Consider the following 21,752-nt stretch of genomic DNA (forward strand, 5'->3'; position numbering starts at 1 on the left):
GCTTTTTTCTGACCATATGCCGATTTATCTTTTGTTTTAATGTATGTTTGCCACCTGAATTATTAGATCTTTTAGCAGATAAAGTATGAGCTATAGCTCGCATTTTACTTTCTATTTGTCGTAGTAATATGGTGAAGGGAATTTAATTTTCAACTGTTTGAGCATCTTCCTCAAATGGGAAGTGATTGTTTTTAACTATCTCCATGCTCCAGTCGATTAGGCTCTGAGTATTGTTGACTTCAGATTCATGCAGTAATTAACCATTTTAAGTTATGTCATGGGCCGTTATGATCTCAGCTGTTTTGTGCCCTGAAGCATCAACAAACAAACAAATTACACCACTTTGAGCCCTCTAAATCACTTGTTTCATTCTTTTTATTCTTTGTTCCACCCTTTTCAGCATTTCACTAATGCGTGGTCCCAAAAGTGAAGGTTAATTGAGATTTTACAGTGTTGCAAAAGGACAAAGTGACTGTTCACCTTCTTGATGATGTGGTTAAAGCTAACAGCTGGTATTGACCATTTCAGTATTTTCTACAGTGACTGCTTCTTAGAATAGAAAGTCAGAGTGCGACTATTAAGTTCAAACTTGATGAAGAAATGGATATTTGTCAGTCTCAGGACTTGAGCAAAATCAGCGTAACTGGGAACTATAACAAAAACAAATCCTTTTGTTGCTCATGCGGGAGGAGTGTGCCTATTACACCAATTGGGTTGGCATCTTTGGAGGAGTCAGAGCAGTAAGTTTTCTAAAACTAGCCACTGAAAAAGGGCCCATGGTTCCTAAAATGGAACAAGAGATCACACTTACGTAGGCAGTGTTAGAGGGGAGACGTGTTGTGTGGCCACCTCCATGATGGATGATGAGCTTCTGCTTCTGATGCTGGGTCCATGTGGTACTGAGGTTTCTGTTGCCACAGCTACACATGTGGCAGTTCGAAAGTAAATCCGTGTGTAGCAAAATCCTGACTCAATTGTTGCTCTGGTTGTCCCTCACTCATTGTATTTCTGTGCCCTTTAATCACTATAGCTTATGCTTTGAAATGCATTAATTCGGGCGTATTATAGTATTTGAGAGTTGTAGCATCGCACTTTAGTACCTGAATAGTGTAAAATCGCGTAGTCTCCTTCTGCTGCCAAGCAGTGTGTCAGCAGTGCGCAAGTAGCAGCATTACTGCATTTACTAGGCAACCTTGTATTTTAATAACTGTTTAAATTTTGTGTCGAATTGTTTGTGCTCTGTAGATTAGTTCAGATGTTCTTTGCACAACAGTTTTTAGCATGGATAGGGACTGTGACTGCTGTGTTCGGATGCAGGCTGAGTTGGCATCCCTTCGCTCCCAGCTTCAGGCAGTGTTGGCTTCGGTTACACAGCTTGAGGCTGTTGCCAATGGGCATCACTGTGGGGGTCTGGATGGGAGTTTGTCGGGGACGACCATCTTGCTGAGCTCCGACAACTTCTCAGCCTTCACCCTTTCCTCCGCATTGCTCTTCAGGGAACTTGGTTTCCAGCGATGTGAACCCCTGCCCTCCGTGGCTATCGGGGTTATTATAGGACCCGGGCAGCTTATGAGCAGGTATCTGGTGGCGTCTGCATCTACGTCCTTCACTCCATTTACAGAGAGTCTGTCCCTCTACAAACACCTTTAGAGGCTGTCGCTGTTCGGGTGTAGACGCCTCAGGCTGTTACTGTCTGCAGTCTCTATCTTCCACCGAATGGTGATGTCTCACAGCATGTCCTGGCTGCACTGATAGCCCAATTGCCGCCACCTTTTCTGTTACTGGGCGACTTCAACACCCTTAACCCTCTGTGCGATGGATCAGTGGCAACATCCCGAGGCAGCATCGTTGAGCAAGTATTGGCACAGCTCGACCTTTCTCTTTCAAATAATGGTGCCTTCACACATTTCAGTGTGGCTCATGGCACGTACTCAGCCATCGACCTATCGATCTGCAGCCCTAGCCTGTTACCACCTGTCCAATGTAGTGTGCATGACGACTTGGGCGGTAGTGACCACTTTACAATCTTTCTGTCACTGCCACAGCATCACTCTTCTGGCCGCCCCTGCAGATGAGCCATGAATAAGGCTGATTGGAACTTGTTCACCTCCATTGCCACTATTGAGCCTCTTTCCAATGACGCCATTGATGTGGTGGTTCACTCAGTCACCACCGGCATAGTTACTGCCGCAGAATCTGCCAATCCCTGTTCTTCTGGATCTCCTCTGTGGAGGACTGTGCCTTGGTGGTCGCCCGAGATCGCTGAGGCGATTAAAGATGGCAGGCGGGCTCTCCAGCATAACAAGTGACATCCCTCATTGGAACACCTCATCGCCTTTAAACGGCTCTTTGCGCGAGCCCGCCGCCTCATTCGCCAACGCAAGCAGGAGTGCTGGGAAAGGTATGTCTCCACCATTGGCCCCCGTACCTCTCCGTCACAGGTTTGGGCCAATATTAGGTGACTCTATGGCTATCAGACCCCCGTCAGCATACCTGCACTTCCACTGAGTGGAGCAGTCTGTACTGACTCCAACACAATTGCAAACCACTTAGCGGAGCATTTTGCTCGGAGTTCCGCTGAATCGTACAGTACTCCGCTCTGTGAGTGGGAATTCCAAAGTGCCCTAGCCGCTTGCCCTGATACGGCTCCTGGGCCAGATCTCATCCACTGTCAGATGCTCAAACACCTCTCGGTGGACTGCCAGTGACACCTCTTAGACCTTTTCAACCCTATCTGGGTTGAGGGTGAGTTCCCGTCGCAGTGATGGGAAAGCGTCGTAATCCTCGTGTTGAAACCTGGCAAGAACCCACTGGAGGTGGACAGCTACCACCCCATTAGCCTTACCAACGTTCCTTGCAAGTTGCTCAAATGCATGGTGAACCGAAGGTTGAGTTGGCTACTTGAGTCTTCTGGCTCCGTCTCAGGGTGGCTTCCTTAAGGGCTGCTCTGCCGCTGATAATCTGGTGTGCCTGGAGTCTGCCACCCGTACGGCCTTTGCCCGCCGTTAGCACCTTGTCACAGTCTATTTTTGACATGCGGAAGGCATATGATATGACATGGCGACATCACATCCTCTCTACGTTTCATGGTTGGGGTCTTCGGGGTCTGCTCCTGATTTTCATACAAAATTTTCTGTCGCTTCATTCCTTCCGTGTGCAAGTTGCGGTCTCCCGCAGTTCCTCCAGAGTTCAGGAGAATGGGGTACCGCAAGGATCTGTCGTAAGTGTCTGCCTCTTTTTGATTGCAATTAATGGGCTCGCTGCGGCGGTGGGAACGTCTGTCTAATCTTCCTTGTATGCTGATGACTTCTGCCTATACTATAGCTCCACTGGCATTGCAGCTGCTGAACGGCAGCTGCAGGGCGCTATCCAAAAGGCGCAGTCTTGGGTTGTAGCACATGGCTTCCAGTATTCGGCTGCCAAGACCTACATTATGCATTTCTGCCAGCGACGCACTGTTCACCCTGAGCGATGGCTTTATCTTGACGGCGAACCTCTTGCTGTGATGGAAACGCATCGGTTTTTGGGATTGGTTTTTGGTACCCGGTTGACTTGGCTGCCTCATATTCAGCATAAGCTGGCGGCATCGTAACGCTCTTTGTTGCTTGAGTCACACCAGCTGGGGTACCGATCGGTCTACCCTTCTATGGCTATACCAGGTGTTAATTCAGTCCTGTCTAGTTTATGGGAGCCTGGCTTACGATTTGGCATCCCCTTCCGCATTGCAGTTGCCGGACCCCATCCTTAACAGTGGGATCTGACTCGCCACTGGAGCTTTCCGGACAAGCCCTGTCAGCAGCATACTTGTGGAGGCAGGTGTCCCTCCATTGCGGTTCCGGCACCAACAATTACTGGCCGCTTATGCTACACACGTTTGTAGCTTGCCCGGGCATCCCAATTATCATCTCCTGTTCCCTCAGTCGGTCGTCCATCTTCCAGAACGGCGTCCCCAGTCAGGATGTACGATCGCGGTTTGTGTCAGAGCTATTCTCTCTGAGCTTGAGGTTTTCTGCCTTCTACCTCTTTTTCCAGGCCCCTCTGCGTATACCACCATGGTGTGTGCCCTGCCCATGCCTTTGGCTCGATTTGGCACAGGGCCCGAAGGACTCTGTCCCTCCTGAGGCCCTCCGCCACCGCTTGCTTTCAATCCTTGCCGCTTTCAAGGCTCTGACGTTGTCTATACTGATGGTTCAATTGGCTGCTCATGTCGGTTATGCTCTTACTCTAGAGGATCATTATGAACAACACTCATTGCCGGCTGGCTGCAGTGTTTTCACTGCCGAGCTGGTTGCCATCTCTTGTGCCCTAGAGTATATCCACTCCTGCTCAGGTGAGTCCTTCATTATCTGTAGTGACTCTTTGTAGCTTTATGAGCTATCGACCAGTGTTTCCCTCATTCTCATCTGGTGATGGCTATCCAGGAGTCCCTCCATACTCTTGCCAGTTGCGGCCGTTCTGCGGTCTTTGTGTGGACCCCGGGTCATATCGGCATCCTGGGAAATGAATGTGTTGACACGCTGGCCAAACAGGCTGTCGGTGCACCAGCTTTGGAGATAGGCCTTTCGGAGAGTGACCTCGGGCCAGTCTTGCGGCAGAAGGCACTAGGCACCTAGGGTGAAGAATGGCGCACCCTTCCTTCACCCAACAAACTTCGCGCCATCAAGGAGGCTACCGGTGCGTGGCGCTCCTCCTTGCGGGTCTCTCACAAGGACTCTGTTGTCCTCTGCCGGCTACGCATTAGCCACACCTGGATAACACACAGCTATTTATTGTGCCGCGAGGACCCACCTTTATGTCGCTGCGGCTCAGCTTTGATGGCGGTCCATATCTTGTTGGACTGCCCACTTTTAACTCCGCTCAGGCTGATGTTTGCGCTGCCTGATACGCTTCCTGCACTTTTATCGGATGACATTGCGATGAGTTTTATTCGTGCAGGGGGTTTCTATCTCTTGATCTAAGTGTTTGTCCTTTTTTGTGTTGAGTCTGGCCTTTGGCTTACGACTTTAGACTGGGGGTTTTAGTGTGTTTCTTGGTGGTTGGCTTTTCCTTTTTTGTTCCTATGGTCGGCCAACCACTGTCACACTCAGTGTGATTTTAATTCCTTTTGTCTGGTCTCTGTCTGTCTCTTTCTTGTCCTGTGTCATCTCTTGTCATCTCCATTGTTTGTTTTTATTCCTTGTGGGAGTTTCAAGTTCATGGAAAAAGGGACCAATGGCCCTAGTAGTCTGGTCCCTTCAATCCCACAAACCAACCAACCAACCTGTTATAGACGGTAGAGTCCAGCAACATTTACTCTTAAATGAAACTGTTCTGAACCATCAGAAAGTTAGCTTGCTTTAGCATACTTTCTTCCCTTTATATCATAGGGAATAATTTGCACTGATTTGACAGATGGCATGCTAGATGCACACTGTTTTGACAGTTGATGCTGCAGGGAAAGTGTCTCAGCGCAGATGAACATACCTAGGGAGGAGGTTGCATGTGAAGTTATCTTTCAAATAGCAGATGACACATTCTAGTGCAAAATAAATTGCATAACAATAAGTGTAGTGGTGGTAGTGGATAACAGACTACAATAGGTATCTGTAAAAGTTTGACTCTCATATTTCTTAAAATAGGGAATAATAAATATTCCTAGTTTTGAGTATTTCACTGAATAAGATGTAAATAACCCAAAAACAAAGGAGCCCAGCTGAAGTGTAATGTCACTGTGTAAAAGCTGGTGAAATTCTTGCCCTGATTCATGTGTAATACTTGCATTAATGGCAAATGTAATAAAATTTTTGTTCCTTACAAAGTTCACGTGCAACCAACGGAAGACTAGATTTTCCAATTTTGCTAGATTTTCCAATAAAAAGACAGTGAAACTGGTACTTTTAATAGCTTAAGGGAATCGGCGTGCAAGCAAAAGTCATACAAAATGTTTAAATATAGAGTTTTTATCGAGAACTTGAAAATTTTTCGAGATTCATATTAAGGGACTTAAACACTGCACTGCAGTGTTGCGTTTAAAGGATTTTGAAATCTTAGCTTAGGTTTGTGGACTTTGAGAAGTTATTCACAACCAACTTTCCTGAACTTTTAACAGTGATGTGGTGAACAGGACTTAGTGCATTTTTGATCAAGCTTGTGACCCAATCTGTTGTTGTGGTCTTCAGTCCTGAGACTGGTTTGATGCAGCTCTCCATGCTACTCTATCCTGCGCAGAACGCCAGTTTTCTTTCTCCTGATAAAGACGTCCTCTTGAGTAGTCCCCGCCCGGAGATCCGAATGGGGGACTATTTTACCTCCGGAATATTTTACCCAAGAGGACGCCATCATCATTTAATCATACAGTAAAGCTGCATGTCCCAATCTGTACTCACAGTATTAATCAAGGGCTCATTAGAACATTTTAATTATTGAACAGTATCCAGCTTGTGTTAAGAACATTTATTCATTTTGCAAACCACAGACTTGCATACGGTTTAATGAAATTATAGTAACAGGATGATAGGGCGAGTGTGTGGCCATCCCCGAGACACATCTTAAGCCAATAAACTTTAAAAAGTGGGCACACACTGAGTTAAGCACTTTTACACAGAGATAGTGGGTAAGAAAGTTTGGTGTGTCACATGTGTATGTGCGGATGGATGTGTGTGTGTGTGTGTGTGTGTGTGTGTGTGTGTGTGTGTGTGTGTGTGTGTGTGTGTGTGTGTGTGGTGTGTGTGTGCGCGAGTGTATACCTGTCCTTTTTTCCCCCTAAGGTAAGTCTTTCCGCTCCCGGGATTGAAATGACTCCTTACCCTCTCCCTTAAAACCCACATCCTTTTGTCTTTCCCTCGCCTTCCCTCTTTCCTGATGAAGCAACCGTTGGTTGCGAAAACTTGAATTTTGTGTGTATGTTTGTGTTTGTTTGTGTGTCTATCAACGTGCCAGTGCTTTCGTTTGGTAAGTCACATCGTCTTTGTTTTTAGATATATTAATATAAACATATTGTTGTGATGCATGTATGACTCAATTACAGGAGCTGCTGCAGCACTTGCATTGAAATTTTAGCGCATAATTTTATACCAGTGGTGCAGAATGTGGATCAACAGCATGCACCATTATAAAAGTGCGTATAGTTAATGAATCACCTTGGTTCAGAAATGTTTGGGGACACATGATTACTACTATAGGTGATACATCAAACTAGTTTTTTCTGCATATTTAACAAACTAGTTTATTCTAAATATTTCCATCCACTGATGAGCTAAGGAATCATTTTCTGGGGAGATTCAGATTACAGGATAATATTTACAGACTAAAGAAGTGTGATATAATAATTACATCTGTTGTTAATTCAAGAACATCCTGCAGATACCTTTTAAAAAAACTAGGTATTTTGACAATTGCTTCACAATAAATATATTCATTAATGTCCTTTGTCATTTCCAATATTTCTTGTTTCACAAAAAATAGTGGAAAGCATGAATATAACACTAGGACTGAAAACATCATCTGCATTGACAATGAGGGGTGAACATTAGAACAGAAAAGATTGGAAGACATAGGTGCATATGTATTCAACGACCTACCAGAGCACATTAAGTGGCAAGTAGATAATATAGTAGAGATTAAGACTGATTTAAAGAACTTTCTATTGGGCAACTTCTACTTTAATGAGTATATTCACAGAAGTACTTAAATTTAATTTATAATTATAATTAGAACTTTAATACAGTAATGTTTTGTCATTTCAGTGCATTGCACAAATATATATCTTTTAACTTCTTTCTACAACCCAGGCAGCACACACTATGGGATCCATGGAACATGGTTAGTGTAATATAATTCTAAAAAACAAGCAACAATGGAGGCATTCACAAGATGTAGACAATGTAGTGAGGACCTGAAAGTTGTCTCCTCCCTGTGGACTTGAATAATTAGCTTGCTAGACCCCCTCCCCCAGCCCCCCACCCCAACCACCCCATACCCCATCCCCAATGTGTCTTGGCAATGGTTAGCAATCTCTTGAAGAGATAAAACATTTAATCAGCCTTTAGACTGTTGAAACACTTCTATCATGGCATAAACATGTATTTTCTGATAAATTTCTGTGCTTGCAGGTGAAACTCATACATGGAGAGACTGTCACTGATGGCAAACCACTCTTTAGGAGTCAGCATTTATTGCAGAAGGTTGAACAATTGGAAGCTGCAAGGCGCCAGCAGATGTTTCGACAGTTTGGTATAAAACAGGTACCGTAGTTGGTAAAAAGCAGTACATAGCCTTCAGTTACTTATTTTTTATTGCTTTACTTTCATTAGACATAGTGCTGTTATGTGTGTAGTTATTGATAAATGCAACAAGGAAAAGAAGTTTGTGTTGCTTCAGGAGATAAATTAGTTAATGGCCATCTGCTTCCCTAAGCAAAATAAAAAGTCTACAAACTTTTTGTAAGAAAATGTAACACAGAGTTGATAGGATGTTTAAGCTCTGCTCTTATTAATCTCTCATTTTTTACTTTGTTTCCCATTTGTTAACTTAGTAACGTAATTACTTTCCTAACTACATTTGAACTTTGCTGTGCTAATTTAAGTACAAAAGACTGATGATTGGATCTGGCAACACATTTCTCCTAAAAGACTTGATACATCCAGATATAAAGTTAAACTACCTCATGTATTGTGTACCACTCAATATCGTCCGTTACTATGTTCTCAAAATAAGTGAAGTGTGTTAAAGAAAGTCAAACAGTGGAAAATCCAGGATGGACTGTAACAGTATTATGAATCACACAAATGGAACTCACACACACGTGACCACAGTCACTGGCTGCTGAGGCCAGACTGTGAGCAGGAGCACATGGTGGGAGAGGCAACTGGGTGGTGGGGGTAAGGAGGAGGATGGGCAGGGAGGGGACGGATAGCAGGTTAGGGGTAGAGGCGGTAAAGTGCTGCTTGTGGGAGCATACAGGGATGAAGTGGAGAGAGGGTAGGGCAGCTAGGTGCAATCGGGAAGTTAAGAGGGTGGGGGTGGGGGGAGTGGAAAAGGAGACAAGTAAAAATACTGTGGATGCATTGGTGGAATAGGTAGCTATGTAGTGCTGGAATAGGAACAGGGAAGGGATATGTTGCAGGGAGAGTTGTCACCTGTGCAGTTCAAGAAAGCTGGTGTTGATGGGAAAAATCCAGATGGGAGAGGCTGTCATTGAAATGGAGAATGTCATGTTGGGTGGTGTACTCAGCAACAGGGTAGTCCAGCTGTTTCTTGGCCACAGTTTGTTGATGGCCATTCATGCGGACAGACAGCTTGTTGGTTGTCATGTCCATGTAAAATGCAAAACAGCGATTGCAGCTCCTGCGAAAGTCTATTAACAAAGTTTCAAGAACCGGCCTTAAATGATTACTCTAGGGATATATTAAAAACCCCTACATATCACTCACACAGGGATCATAGGGATAAGATTAGAGTAATTACTGCATGCTCAGAGGCATTCAGTCAATCATTCTTCCCATGCTCCACACGTGAATGGAACAGGAAGAAACCCTAATGACTGGTACAATGGGATGTACCTTGCAGTGGATTGCAAAGTATAGATGTAGATGGGATAGGTGATGCTTATGACTTGACTGGAGTAGTAGGTGGTGGTGGTGGTGGTGGTGGTGGTGGGGATGGGAGGACGTGTGGGATAGGTCTTGCATCTAGGTCTCTTACACAAATATGAGCCCTGAGACGAGGGGTTTGGGAGTAGGGGTTGTGTAGGGAGGGACAAGGATGTTGTGTAAGTTCAATGGGTGGTGGAATACCAGTGTTGGAGGAATGGGAAGGATAGTGGGTAGGACATTATTCATTTCAGGGCATGGTGCGAGGTAGTTGAAACCTTGGTGGAGAATGTGATTCAGTTGTTCCAGTCATAGGTGGTATTGAGTCAAGAAGGGGAATACTGCACTGTGGCCGGATGGTGGAACTTTGGTGTTGGTGGAGTGGAGGGATAAGACAAAGGAGATCAGTTTTTGTACGAGATTGGAAAGTAATTAGTCTGTGAAGGCCTCAGTGAGACCCTTGGTATATTTCAAGAGGGACAAAGTGGATGTATTGCTGGTGGTTGGTAGGATTGATATGGGTGGAGGTACTGATGTAGTCATCTTTGTGGTGGAGGTCAACACCAAGGAAGGTGGCTTGTTGGGTTGAGCAGAACCATTGGGGGGGGGGGGGGGGCGGCAGCTGTCAGGGTGGAGGTATTGTTGGTGGTTGGTAGGTTCCATATGGACAGAGGTACTGATGTAGCCATCTTTGAGGTGGAGGTCAACATAAATGAAGGTGGCTTTTTGGGTTGAGTAGGACCAGGTGACAAAATTGGGAGAGAAGGTGTTAAGGTTCTGGAGGAATGTGGATAGGGTGTCCTTACCCTTTGTCCAGATCATGAAAAAGTCATCGGTGAATCTGAATCAGGTGAAGGGTTTAGGATTTGCATTTTTAAAAAGGTAGAAGCAATAGGTTGGCATAGGATGATGCCCTGCGGGTGCCCATAGCCATGCCCTGGATTTTTTTGTAGGTAATGCCTTGAAAGGAGAAGTAATTGTTAATTGTGGGTGAGCATGTAGTTGGTCATGGCGACTAGGAGGAGGTTGTAGGTTTGGAATCCATTGGGTGTTGGAAAAGGTATTAAAGGAAGCAACATAACCTGGAGGTACTAAAGGCTTTGTAGGTTGTGTGTTTATTGTTTGCAGATGTAAAGTGATTAGGGGACCTTGTAACAATATGGAAAAAATTTCTGCATGAGAATGAGTATTTGAGAACCACTGATAATGTGCAGGACACAGAAAGACAAAAAGGTTATGGGAATATAGATTATGCTACGTGACTGTTTAGTTTCAAAATTTAATGGCCAATTTTAAATAAAAAGAAATAAACTGTTGTTTGTGAAAAAAATTAAAGCAAGACAGTCATAAGAAAAGAGCCAATAATCTAATATAAGGAACTGCATTAAAACAAATAAAAAAAGGAGTTGGTATTTCTGTAAGACACAAATTCAGACCACAGGAAAAATAGGAGCTACTAGAACATATCAGATTACACAGATGACCAGAAACATTATGACCACCTGCTTAATAGCTTGTTTGTCCGTCTTTGGAACAAAGTACGCTACCGATTATGCATATCAGGGATGGAGGTATGTGACATTAGATGTCTACATACAGGTCATTTAATTTGCGTAAATAACAGGCTGCTGGTTTGTGTATCTGGTGATGACACCCTATAGCAACCCTGATGGATTCCATAGGATTTACATCAGACAAATTTGGTCGCTGAGACATCGTGAGCTTACTATAATGCTCCTCAAACCAATGCAGCATGGTTCTGGCTCAGAGACAATCAGTTTTACTGCAGAAAATATGCCGTCAGGGAAGACATAAAGCTTGAAAAGTTGCAGGTGGTTCGCAGCTGTCATGGTGTCTTCAATTGCTACCACAGTTCCCACGCAAGCACCAGAGAATGTCTCCCATAGCATAATACTTGCCCCCCACCAGCCAACGTTTGTAGTGGGCTGCACTTTTCAAGCTGGCCTTCACCTCGATGATGGAGTTTGTGGAGACAACCATTGACCTACTGTAGCAAAAATGTGATTCACCCAAAGAGCTGACACGTTTTCATTGATCGACAGTTGAATCTTGATGCTTCAGTGCCCATAGCAATTGTAATTGACAATTTTGTTGGGTCAACGTGTGAACACGTAGGGGTGATCTGCTACAGAGCTACGTTGAACAATGTATGATGAACAGTGTGCTCTAAAACACTTGTGCATGCACCAGCATTGTGTTCTTTTGGCAGAGATGCCACAGATCACCATCTATCGTACTTGACAGAGCAGACAAGGTTCGATCCCCATGTTCTGTGGAAAGTCGTGGACATCCAACCGTGGTAGTAGCACTGTTCTTCTGCCTCTTTCTGTAGATGCTTATGACAGTAACACATGAACATTTGACCAACTTCGGTGTTTTTAGATACTGGTTCACAGGCTCTGTGTAATAATAATCTACACTTTGTCAGAGTCACTTATCTTAGTGGATTTCCCTGTTTGCAGCCCATATCATTGCTATGGTGATTCCCCATCCATGTCTGCTCTGCTTACATACTTCTGTTAACATGCTATGTGCCCAAAATGCCACCAAGTGGCATCCAACATTGTGATTGGCATATCAGTGTATAAATAAATACAGAAAAGTAGGAGACGAGACGGTACAGGAAGTGAAATGGCTGCAACTAGTGAAATGGCTGCAATTGGTAAGAAGTAAACTAATTTGTATTTTCATTACATTTTTGTATCCAGAAATGTAATTGATGTCTGTAGAAAAATCCCACCACTGGGCTTCAGGCATTTTGTGCAACCAGACAGTGTACAAATGGATTCCAGTAAAAACCATCTCGAGACTTTTCCAACCGTAGTGAGATTTCATTGATGCCACTGAGGTGTTATTTCATTCTTTTCTCCACTTTTGGAATCCAGCAAAGAACTTCCTCGATCCATCTACTATTTGTTTGCCAAGCTCCATGTCCCACACACTTCCATCTAATTTTCATTACTTTGATAGCTGCATCTTCCAGTTCAGATTGCCATCCTGACCTATTTATTTGTTTTGCTTCCACTTTCAGTAATTCCCAACATCCATCTGTTCATTTCTCACTGAAAACACTTAGTTTTTAAACAGTTTTTGCGTTAATGTTTCAATACCACATGCCAAGACTGGTCATACACGCTGATTACATATCAGATTATAATAAAATTAATATTACCACTTCTCTCATTGTAGTCATTTTACTATATTACACTTAAAAATAAAATGCAGGTCATTGACTCTTTTTCACATCTCAGAAGTCCTCCTCTGCAGAAACCATGGAATGTGGTTCCTATGTAGTACATTGTTGCCTTCATCATGAAAACTGTTTTGTTTACTGGAAATTTTCCAGACCGTTTTATTCTTCTGCTCATACGTCCCCAACTGGTTCTCCAATTTCATTATTCACATTTGCAATCTGCACTTCAGTATGTCCATTTGTATTATTCCATAATTGTTATGGTTAATTTTCTAGTCTACTTTCAAACTTGTTATATTAAATTCATCTGTTTTTTGTTGGAGTATATCTGCACCAGAGGTGAACATGACAGTGTTGTCAGCAAATTTTTGGTGGTTCACATATGTTTCATTAATTAGAATTCTTCCTTTCTTTTCCCTGTTCAAGGATCTAAGAACTACTTTTAGATTTTCTGCTGATAATTATTTTGGTGTTACAGTATGCTTACATAGGTTGTATAATGCCTTTTTCCCTCTAGGTCTGTTAGCATAGATTTTGTTGAAATTGAGGCAGATGCTTTTACAAATCTAAGAGTCCCAGACAGAGACAATTCAAGATCCTTGTTGTACTATAATATATTTCACAAAATTTGCAGTGTGCATGTGAAGAACTGACTTCTAAAGCCAGCTTATTCCTTTTTTCATGAAAATCAATTATATTTTTGATGTGTGGTTGGTGTTCATTTTAGTGAATATACATAGAACTGATTTTTTTTGATCTTGTCTATCTTGTGAAGTAGAATAACTGCCACATTGTTCTAGCTTTTTGAATCTTTCTTCCTCTGCAGACACTCTGTAAATAAATTTGAAAGTTCCTAGTGCATCAATATCCATCCAGTTCTAACAGTTTCTATTGAAACATTCTCATCTCCAGCTATCATTCATTCATTCATTCATTCATTAGATGGCTTTATACACCTCATCAGTCATACTTACAAATTGATATGTCATTTTCACTCTCTGAATTTTTGATTCTTCTCCTAAACCATATGGATATTTAAGGGGCTCTTTGGGTGCTTGTACAATTTTCTTGCCATTGTTAGTGTGCCATCTGCAATTGTGCCATGTGCCCTTTGCTTTCTTAATTGGCGAAATGTAATGTCTATCCGACATAAGTTTGTTTTTCCAATGTTTCTCATGCTAAACTGTCATTGTATATTCTCATGTCCCCTCAAAGATAGTTATGAATAACTACTTCATTCTGTGAGATATATATATTTTTTTGCATTTTCCATGTGTGGAATATTTTTTACTGTTTACCTTTGAGGATAACAGGTTATATTGAAAGACAATAGCAGAAGTTTTCTGTAGTATCTAAATAGTAAAACACGGTGTATACAACCTGGGACAACCGGGACATCTGGGAAAAACCCGGGAATTTTTTCATGCAGGAGAAAACCGGAAAAAACCCAGGATTTATTAGAATTCCGGAAATTTTTCATTGTTGCAGTTTTCAGTTAGATTTTTGTAATGTTGACTGACACGCACCAATATTCTAACAAAGGCTATTACTGTATCCTGGTACTGCAGACTAATACTGCAGCAATAAAACATGAACGAGAGAAAAAAGACAAAAATAAAACTCAAGTTGCAAACGAAATGCTTTATATTCAACAACAAAACACAGTGCTCATACAAGTGTCTGCCAACAGCAAAATGTGTCAAAGGCTTTAGGAAGACTATGCAATGCTTCAGAACAACAAATTGCCTGTGATGATCGTGACGTCACAACTGTTTACATTAGATTCGTTTGAGCAGTTGCGAGCGGGCACATGTACATGCACAGTTGAGTCGCATATGTGTAGTATCTCCTTCCACTTCTGGCTACAGAAATGTGGCTGTTAGCTGTATAGGCAATAGCAGCAAGCGGCAAGATGCTACTGGCGCGCCCAAGCTACCAGCTTCACGCATGCACAACAGGCTTGGATCTACGGGGCGAAGGCAAACCGGATGGCAATTAAAGGGTGGGGGGGTGGGGGGGGGGCAGCAAATTCATATTCTTGAGGAAAAACAACCCTTGTTTCACAAAGTGCCTAGCATCCCGCGCACATTGTTCTATTGTTTATTCATATGATTTTGAAATGCATCCCTGTTAGTTTTTGAACACATTCTAAGTTGATTTATGAATAAATCATAAGTTGATTTTTGAAAGCGTGCACAGTGTACATGATGTCTTTACCAGCGGAATCCCCGTCGCATCTGAAAATAAACTATCCTGCAGACAAAGGGCAACAGGGCTATACGTGCGGAGTGGAATAAAGCCGAATGGGCGCCAATCGCTGTTTATGTCGTTGACTGAATCTGCGAATGATAAGCAATGTTATAAATACTTGCGAAACCCATAGATTCAAACTACCAGAGGGGAAATAAACGACTAACAGGCATAACAGGTAAGAGAGGTTATGTGTTGTCTTCTCGGTGTATCCAAGAAAATGAAATTTTGACAAAGTTTTTAGCCAAACCGCTACACTAGTAAGGGCCAGTTGTACAGTCCCCAGCTAGCAGGCGCTGAAGTTCTATTCTGGGAATAGCGCGGAAAACTCGTTGTACGAGGGGCGTTTGAAAAGTCTGTGCAAAGTCCAAAAGATGGCACCACCGGCGTGTATCGAGGTCATGTTTAGTTAGTAGCATCTTTGGAAAGTACGCTCACCAAGTTTCAGCCTTATTGGTCTATTTCTTTGTATTTGGCATTCGTGTGAATAAAGGAAGTCAAGTGATTGTCAAAAAATGGACGAAAAAGAATTTCGTGTAGTGATTAAACATACTTTATGAAAGGCAGAACGCCTCAAGAGACTAAAGAGAAGCTTAATAAACATTACGGTGACTCTGCACCTTCGATTAGAACAGTTTATAAGTGGTTTCAAAATTTTCGGAGTGGCCATATGGGCACAAGTGATGCTGAACGTTCTGGATGCCCTGTGGAGGTTACGACTCCAGAACTCATTGATAAAATCCATGATTTGGTGATGGATGACAGAAGAGTTAAGGTGCGTGAGATTGCTAGCACTGCAGGCATCTCGAATGAATGGGTACATAATATTTTGCATAAGCATTAGGACATGAGAAAGCTATCCGCAAGATGGGTTCTGCGATTGCTCACGCTTGACCAAAAATGGAATGGTGTGAAGTGTTGCAAGGATGGTTTGCAGCTCTTCAGGAAGAATCGGCAGGACTTTAAGCGTTGTTTCGTCACTGTGGGTGAAACATGGATACATTACTATACTCCTGGGACCAAACAGCAATCTAAACAATGGGTTACCAAGGGAGAATCTGCACCAAAAAAGGCAAAAACCATTCCTTTGGCCGGAAAGGTTATGGCGACTGTATTTTGGGATTCGTGAGGGATAATCCTCATAGACACTCTGGAAAAGGATAAAACTAGTACAGGTGCATATTATTCATTGTTACTGGACTGTTTGAAAACCGAGCTGCAAGAAAAATGCCGGCGATTGGACCACAAAAAAGTCATTTTCCATCATGACAATGCCCCAGCACACGCCTCAGCAGTTGTGGACGCAAAATGATTGGAAATAGGAGTCCAACTCATTTTACATCCCCCCTGTTCTCCAGACTTGGCTCCCTCGGACTATTATTTGTTCCTCAATTTGAAGAAATGGCTGGTGAGACAAAGATTTCATTCGAACAAGGTGGTGATTGCAGCAACTAATAGCTATTTTGCGGACTTGAACAATTTCTATTATTTGGAAGGGATCAACAAATTAGAACAGCATAGGATGAAGTGTATAAGTCTAAATGGAGACTATGTCGAAAAATAAAAAAGGTTTACCCCAAACATGTAAGTAGTTTTTATTTTTGCATGGACTTTTCAAATGCCCCTCGTACGAACATGTAATAACGCATAACCGGAGAATAAACGCTGGATAACTAAACCAGTGATTGTGTATGAAATATCGTAGACCTGGGACTGATACGTAGAGCAGTCTGCGTTGTAGTGGGGAGGTGAGTAGTCTCCACTTGCCTCGTATTTACGTTTAGTGATTTTGCTGTTTCCTTATTGTTTATTGCTCTCATGTCAAATGAAAAGAAAACAGATTTCTGTGGCCGGGAGCTATCAAGTGAATTAAAATACATTCACATAATTATGGAAGGCTAAAATAATTTATTAGTTTCAGTTTTTTTAATTTCCACCTTTCTCACAGCCAAGCCTTAATCGCCTAGCAGAACAATTGTTATTTTTGCTGGTTTTCTAAAAAAAGAAAAGGAGCTTTTATTAATCTTTTCCGATGAGGCAGTCCATTAATTTGAAACAATGTGTTTATAATTCCACACCATTGGCATGTTTCAACTGTTCACAGAATTTCAAGTGCACGTTTTTGTCTTCTAGCACGTACGGCATTATGCCATAATAAAGAACCAAACAGATAACACAGTACTGGTACTCTCAGAAAATTTACATCCGAATCCAGACATACGAACATGCACTTTAAGCTGAATTATGCACTACAGTATGTTTCACAGAAGTCTGATGCTTGTGGGGTATCCTCTGATGTTTCTTTTATGATCTAAGATATTTTAATGTTTTACACGTACGAACATATGGTCTTCCCGCGTCGTTGTAGCTGCACAAGAGCAATGGCACCTGTTATCTGGTGCTCTGTGGCAACTGCTGAAATGAACACATATCTAACAGTTGCGGGAAAATATTGCAAATGGTGATTTGAAAAGCATTACTTTCAAAGTAAATTTCCTTTTACACAAGATGAACTATGTGCGAGAATGTACGATGAATTTCTTATATCACAGAAAGTTTGACTCTCATTTAAAAATCAACTCACTGTGAAGAATTTAGAGCCCAGATGATTAGACATTTATTTCATTATTAAAAATTTTACTGGCACATTTGTGTGATATGTCTTAAAGTATAACACGCACAAAACAGATCAACATTGTAAGTGAAAACTTAGATTCTCTTGGAGCTTATTAATCTTAGAGACCAATATTATGTGTGAAAGCTTTGCTTTTCTTGTAACACCATGTATATTGATTTAAACCATTAACTTTTCCAATTTGTGTGGTCACACTACTGATCAAAGATGTTGCTATTGACTGACTACATCATGTGTCCTGTGCTCTGAATATCGGCTGTCATTGGTTGGCGAGATCACGTGAGATGAGCTATGACTGGCAACGCATCTTAATCTCAGTTTCAATGCTTCGGAAAGTAACATGCTGTGTTTCATGGAATTCGAACTTATACTTTTGTCATACGAAAATATGCAGCCTACATGTTGCTGCACACCACAGATATTTCGAAAATGTGTTTTTTTCCCCCCCCTAAGTTTCATTTAGGAAATTGCCGGGAAATTTAACACCGATGTATAAAACTGTAACGATTCAATGGTTGATAAGTTTTACATTTCTGAGGGAAAGTATACTGTCACTTAACTTGGAAAAACTGTATTTTCACCAGGGAGAAAGGGTATTTGTAACTGGGAAATCCAGGATTTTTTTTCCCCTTGTCCACGTATGCACCCAGTAAAAAAATCCCCACTCCACTCTCTCTCTCTCTCTCTCTCTCTCTCTCTCTCTCACTCACACACACACACACACACACACACACACACACACACACACACAACTTTTCATAATACTGGTTACTTGCCTGTTAACTGTGATATAATCTTTTGTTTTATAGTGCTCATTGACCAAGCCCGAGATGCATTCTCACTGGTTTCATTTCTGGTGTGTTCGTGTTTAAGCACCTGGTTTCCATTGTCCTTTTAATAGTGTGAAAGCTTAGTTCAGTTGTTTTCTATGGTTAAGCTGTCTTCAGTTTATCACAATGTTTCGCATCTGTGTTCCACTAGTTTTAGGCATGTGAAGAAACTGACTACCTATAGCATGACTTTGCTGTATCCCATATTTTCATTGTAGACCACAAATACTGAGCAAAAATAGATTAATTAGCTTGCTTTTAGCATTTGTGATGTCATTAATTTCAACAGATTTGAACTTAATATATACTGAGCATGTTATTATATTAAATTGAAATCTGCTATAATTAGGTTACATTTATCATTGATTCAATATTCACTTTACAGATCTTATTTTTAGCAACCTCAGATTTAACATTTTCTTTAAATTTCACGATATCTATTCTTGTTGGAGGATTCCATTTATACCTGAGAATTACATAAAGGAAAGAGATGGACAGTTTGCAGTTTAATATGGTTGCCAAATTGGGTCACCTGTTGAGTAAAACAGATATATTTAGGAATGCCTGCCTATAAAAATAAAGATCTCTTCTACCGTTCATGGTTCCTGTCATCCTCTCAGTTTTCATTTCTTTAACAGTTGTAATTTATTTTCTTCCCTTCTACTATATGCAGGTGATTCGTGAAACTGGTGTGACGGAGTGGTATGGATGTACTCGTGAAACGCCTCGCTGCTTTGGCACAGTTGTCAATGATATGCCAGAATACTTGTGGCAAGGTCGTTGGACACCCCCCTGCTGCCTGGCCGGCTTACGTCGTACTGCACACCACGTTTTCAAACGTCTTGAACAAGACGGTGTACGTTACTGGTTAGAAGGTGGAACTTTGCTTGGTGCTATGCGTTCTGGTGATATATTGCCATGGGATTATGATGTTGACATTGGAGTGTTGCGTGATGACTTGCACCTTAGTCCATGGCTATCAGGTGCACGTTTGCAGCCAGTTATTGATGAAGATGGCTTTGTGTGGGAGAAAGCACGTGAAGGAGACTTCTTCAGAGTACAGTATAGCCCTGTCAATCATTTGCATGTAGATATCTTCCCTTTCTACTCAAAAAATGGAACGATGACGAAAGATACTTGGTTTCCCACTCACAAGCAAGACAGAGAATTCCCTGAACATTTCTTGAAGCCACTTTCGACAATTGAATTTATTGGGCGTAAGGTGTCTGCCCCAAATAACATAAGGGATTTTCTAGAATTAAAATTTGGGAAAGGAGCTGTGGAAAACCCGGAATACCCTGATCCAAATCGGCTAAAGTTTTCACTTAATGAAGAACAAAATTACTTAACAGTTCCAGAAAACTGACTGAAAGCTCCTATTCATTTCCAGATTATATGTTCTGTATTAATAATTAGAACAATGTGTCCTACATTTTGCACAAAGCTGGAAAAGCTCATACTTAAAGTAAAAGGACTATGCTCTTTGCTGAAAGTGTGTTGCAGTGTCTTTGTGCCAGTATGAAACAAACTGTGATAAATATCTTGCAGTATTACTTTTTCTCTTCACTTAGGAGAAGGGAGGTGAATGTTTGTTATATGTATATTTAATAATGTTAGCTACTATGTATGTAACAAGTTAACAAGTACCCTTTCCATCAGTATTAATTCTTTGAATTTTTAAATGTCGATAATTAAGTAGCTGCTAAAACTATACATCATATTACCTTATACAATTCCCTTACTCAAGCTATTTGAATTTATATTTTGTTATGAGAGAAATTCACTAAAGTGAATAAAATTAAATTATTTTGTGAAAGCTACATGGGACAAAACTTCAGATATTTTAATTTTTGTAGAATTCCATACTCTAGTTCCTCCATTGGTTTGGATCTAGAATGAAAGAGGTCTTTTTTAATATGTAGTTTTACTTTCAAATGTTGATGCAGTGGGTTGGGTCATCTATTTTTTGAAACTTTTGCTCCTAACCACCCCCCAACCCTTAGCTCCTCTCTCAGTTTAATCTTCACTGCTTTGTAATTTACTATTTTTATAGCACATAGAATTGACATGTGGTGCTCATTTCTAAGTTTCAAGGATCCAGTAGTTTCAACTTTTTTGCTCAGTTTTTCTCTGAACTTAATCTCTGGAAAATTTTTGCATATGTTTAAAAAAAAGGCAAGTCACATCATTGTTTTGATCTTAAATTAAATTTGAGATCACTCCATACCTGCCTGGGCGAGTCGGCTCATAAATTAGAGGAAAGTAGGCATTTTGTTTATATACTGGCAACTGTACATGGGCATCTACTAAAATGGATTGACTGTATAGGAACATATGTATTATTTACATGTTTTCACATTAGCACTGATGCCCACAAAATACGATGACCACAGATTACAGTCTTACATGTTGGTTCCTTATTGATCCTTGAAAGTTACCCACATTAACATTTGTGAAAATGTAATTGTATATAGTAAATCACTATCAGTCGTGTTCCATACACACTTAAACACTGAAAAGAGAATAGTGGTTTTTGTTAAAGATGTGAAACTCCGTATTTTATGAGGAATGTTATCTCCTACTGAAGTTTGTTGCACCTTTTTACTCCTCTAGAATTAAGATGTCAGATTGCATTACTTTTGTTTTCTTTCTTTTGCTTTTGTGTGTGATGATAGTTGATAGTTAGAATCTGTTTTAAAACACTTATAATTCCCATTGTATGCACAATACAGGCAAGTTACACATTTCGAAGAAGAAGAATTAACTCCTCAAGAAGCAATTTGTCACTTTGTTATTTTGCAAACTGCTCATATTTTAAGTTCAGGCCTGTCTTGAAGATTTGATTGCCAGTTGCCCCCACTGAGATATTTTATAATTTTTGACTGAACGGTAGTAGGCGAGGTAGGTACATCAGTGCATTACATTCATTGTACAAACGTTTGTCGCTGCATCGTCTGTATGTGGATGACTGGCAAGCTCCTGTGGAGGCCCTTTCACCCGCATATGGGTGACACTCTCCTTTTTCAAGTTACAGTTTTTGCAGTTGGAATTTTCAAAGGAATGTAATGGAGTAAGCACTGAAATGTAACTATAGGATATACAACATAAATATACAAACAATATACCTACTCATAATTCTATGCGTTTTGTTCATTTATATTTAGGATAACATATTACATTATAGTATGTTGTACGGTGTTCATTAAAACATGCTAAACAGATTTGAGGTGATTTTGGACTATTGTAATAATAGG

The 21,752-nt window shown here is 41.3% G+C and overlaps 1 protein-coding gene across 1 annotated transcript in view; it reads left to right on the plus strand.

Annotated features, from left to right (window-relative positions):
* LOC124615689 (fukutin-related protein) overlaps positions 1 to 20,188 on the plus strand; it is a 31,905-nt gene extending 11,717 nt beyond the window's left edge. Inside the window, exons 2-3 of the mRNA XM_047143722.1 lie at positions 8,091 to 8,222; positions 19,172 to 20,188. Coding sequence (XP_046999678.1) covers positions 8,091 to 8,222; positions 19,172 to 19,864 — 825 coding nt within the window. The 3' untranslated portion in view covers positions 19,865 to 20,188. The remainder of the gene's footprint in view (positions 1 to 8,090; positions 8,223 to 19,171) is intronic.
* The last annotated feature ends 1,564 nt before the right edge of the window (positions 20,189 to 21,752 follow it).

The sequence above is a fragment of the Schistocerca americana genome, chromosome 5, assembly GCF_021461395.2.
Source record: "Schistocerca americana isolate TAMUIC-IGC-003095 chromosome 5, iqSchAmer2.1, whole genome shotgun sequence".
Lineage (NCBI taxonomy): Eukaryota > Metazoa > Arthropoda > Insecta > Orthoptera > Acrididae > Schistocerca > Schistocerca americana.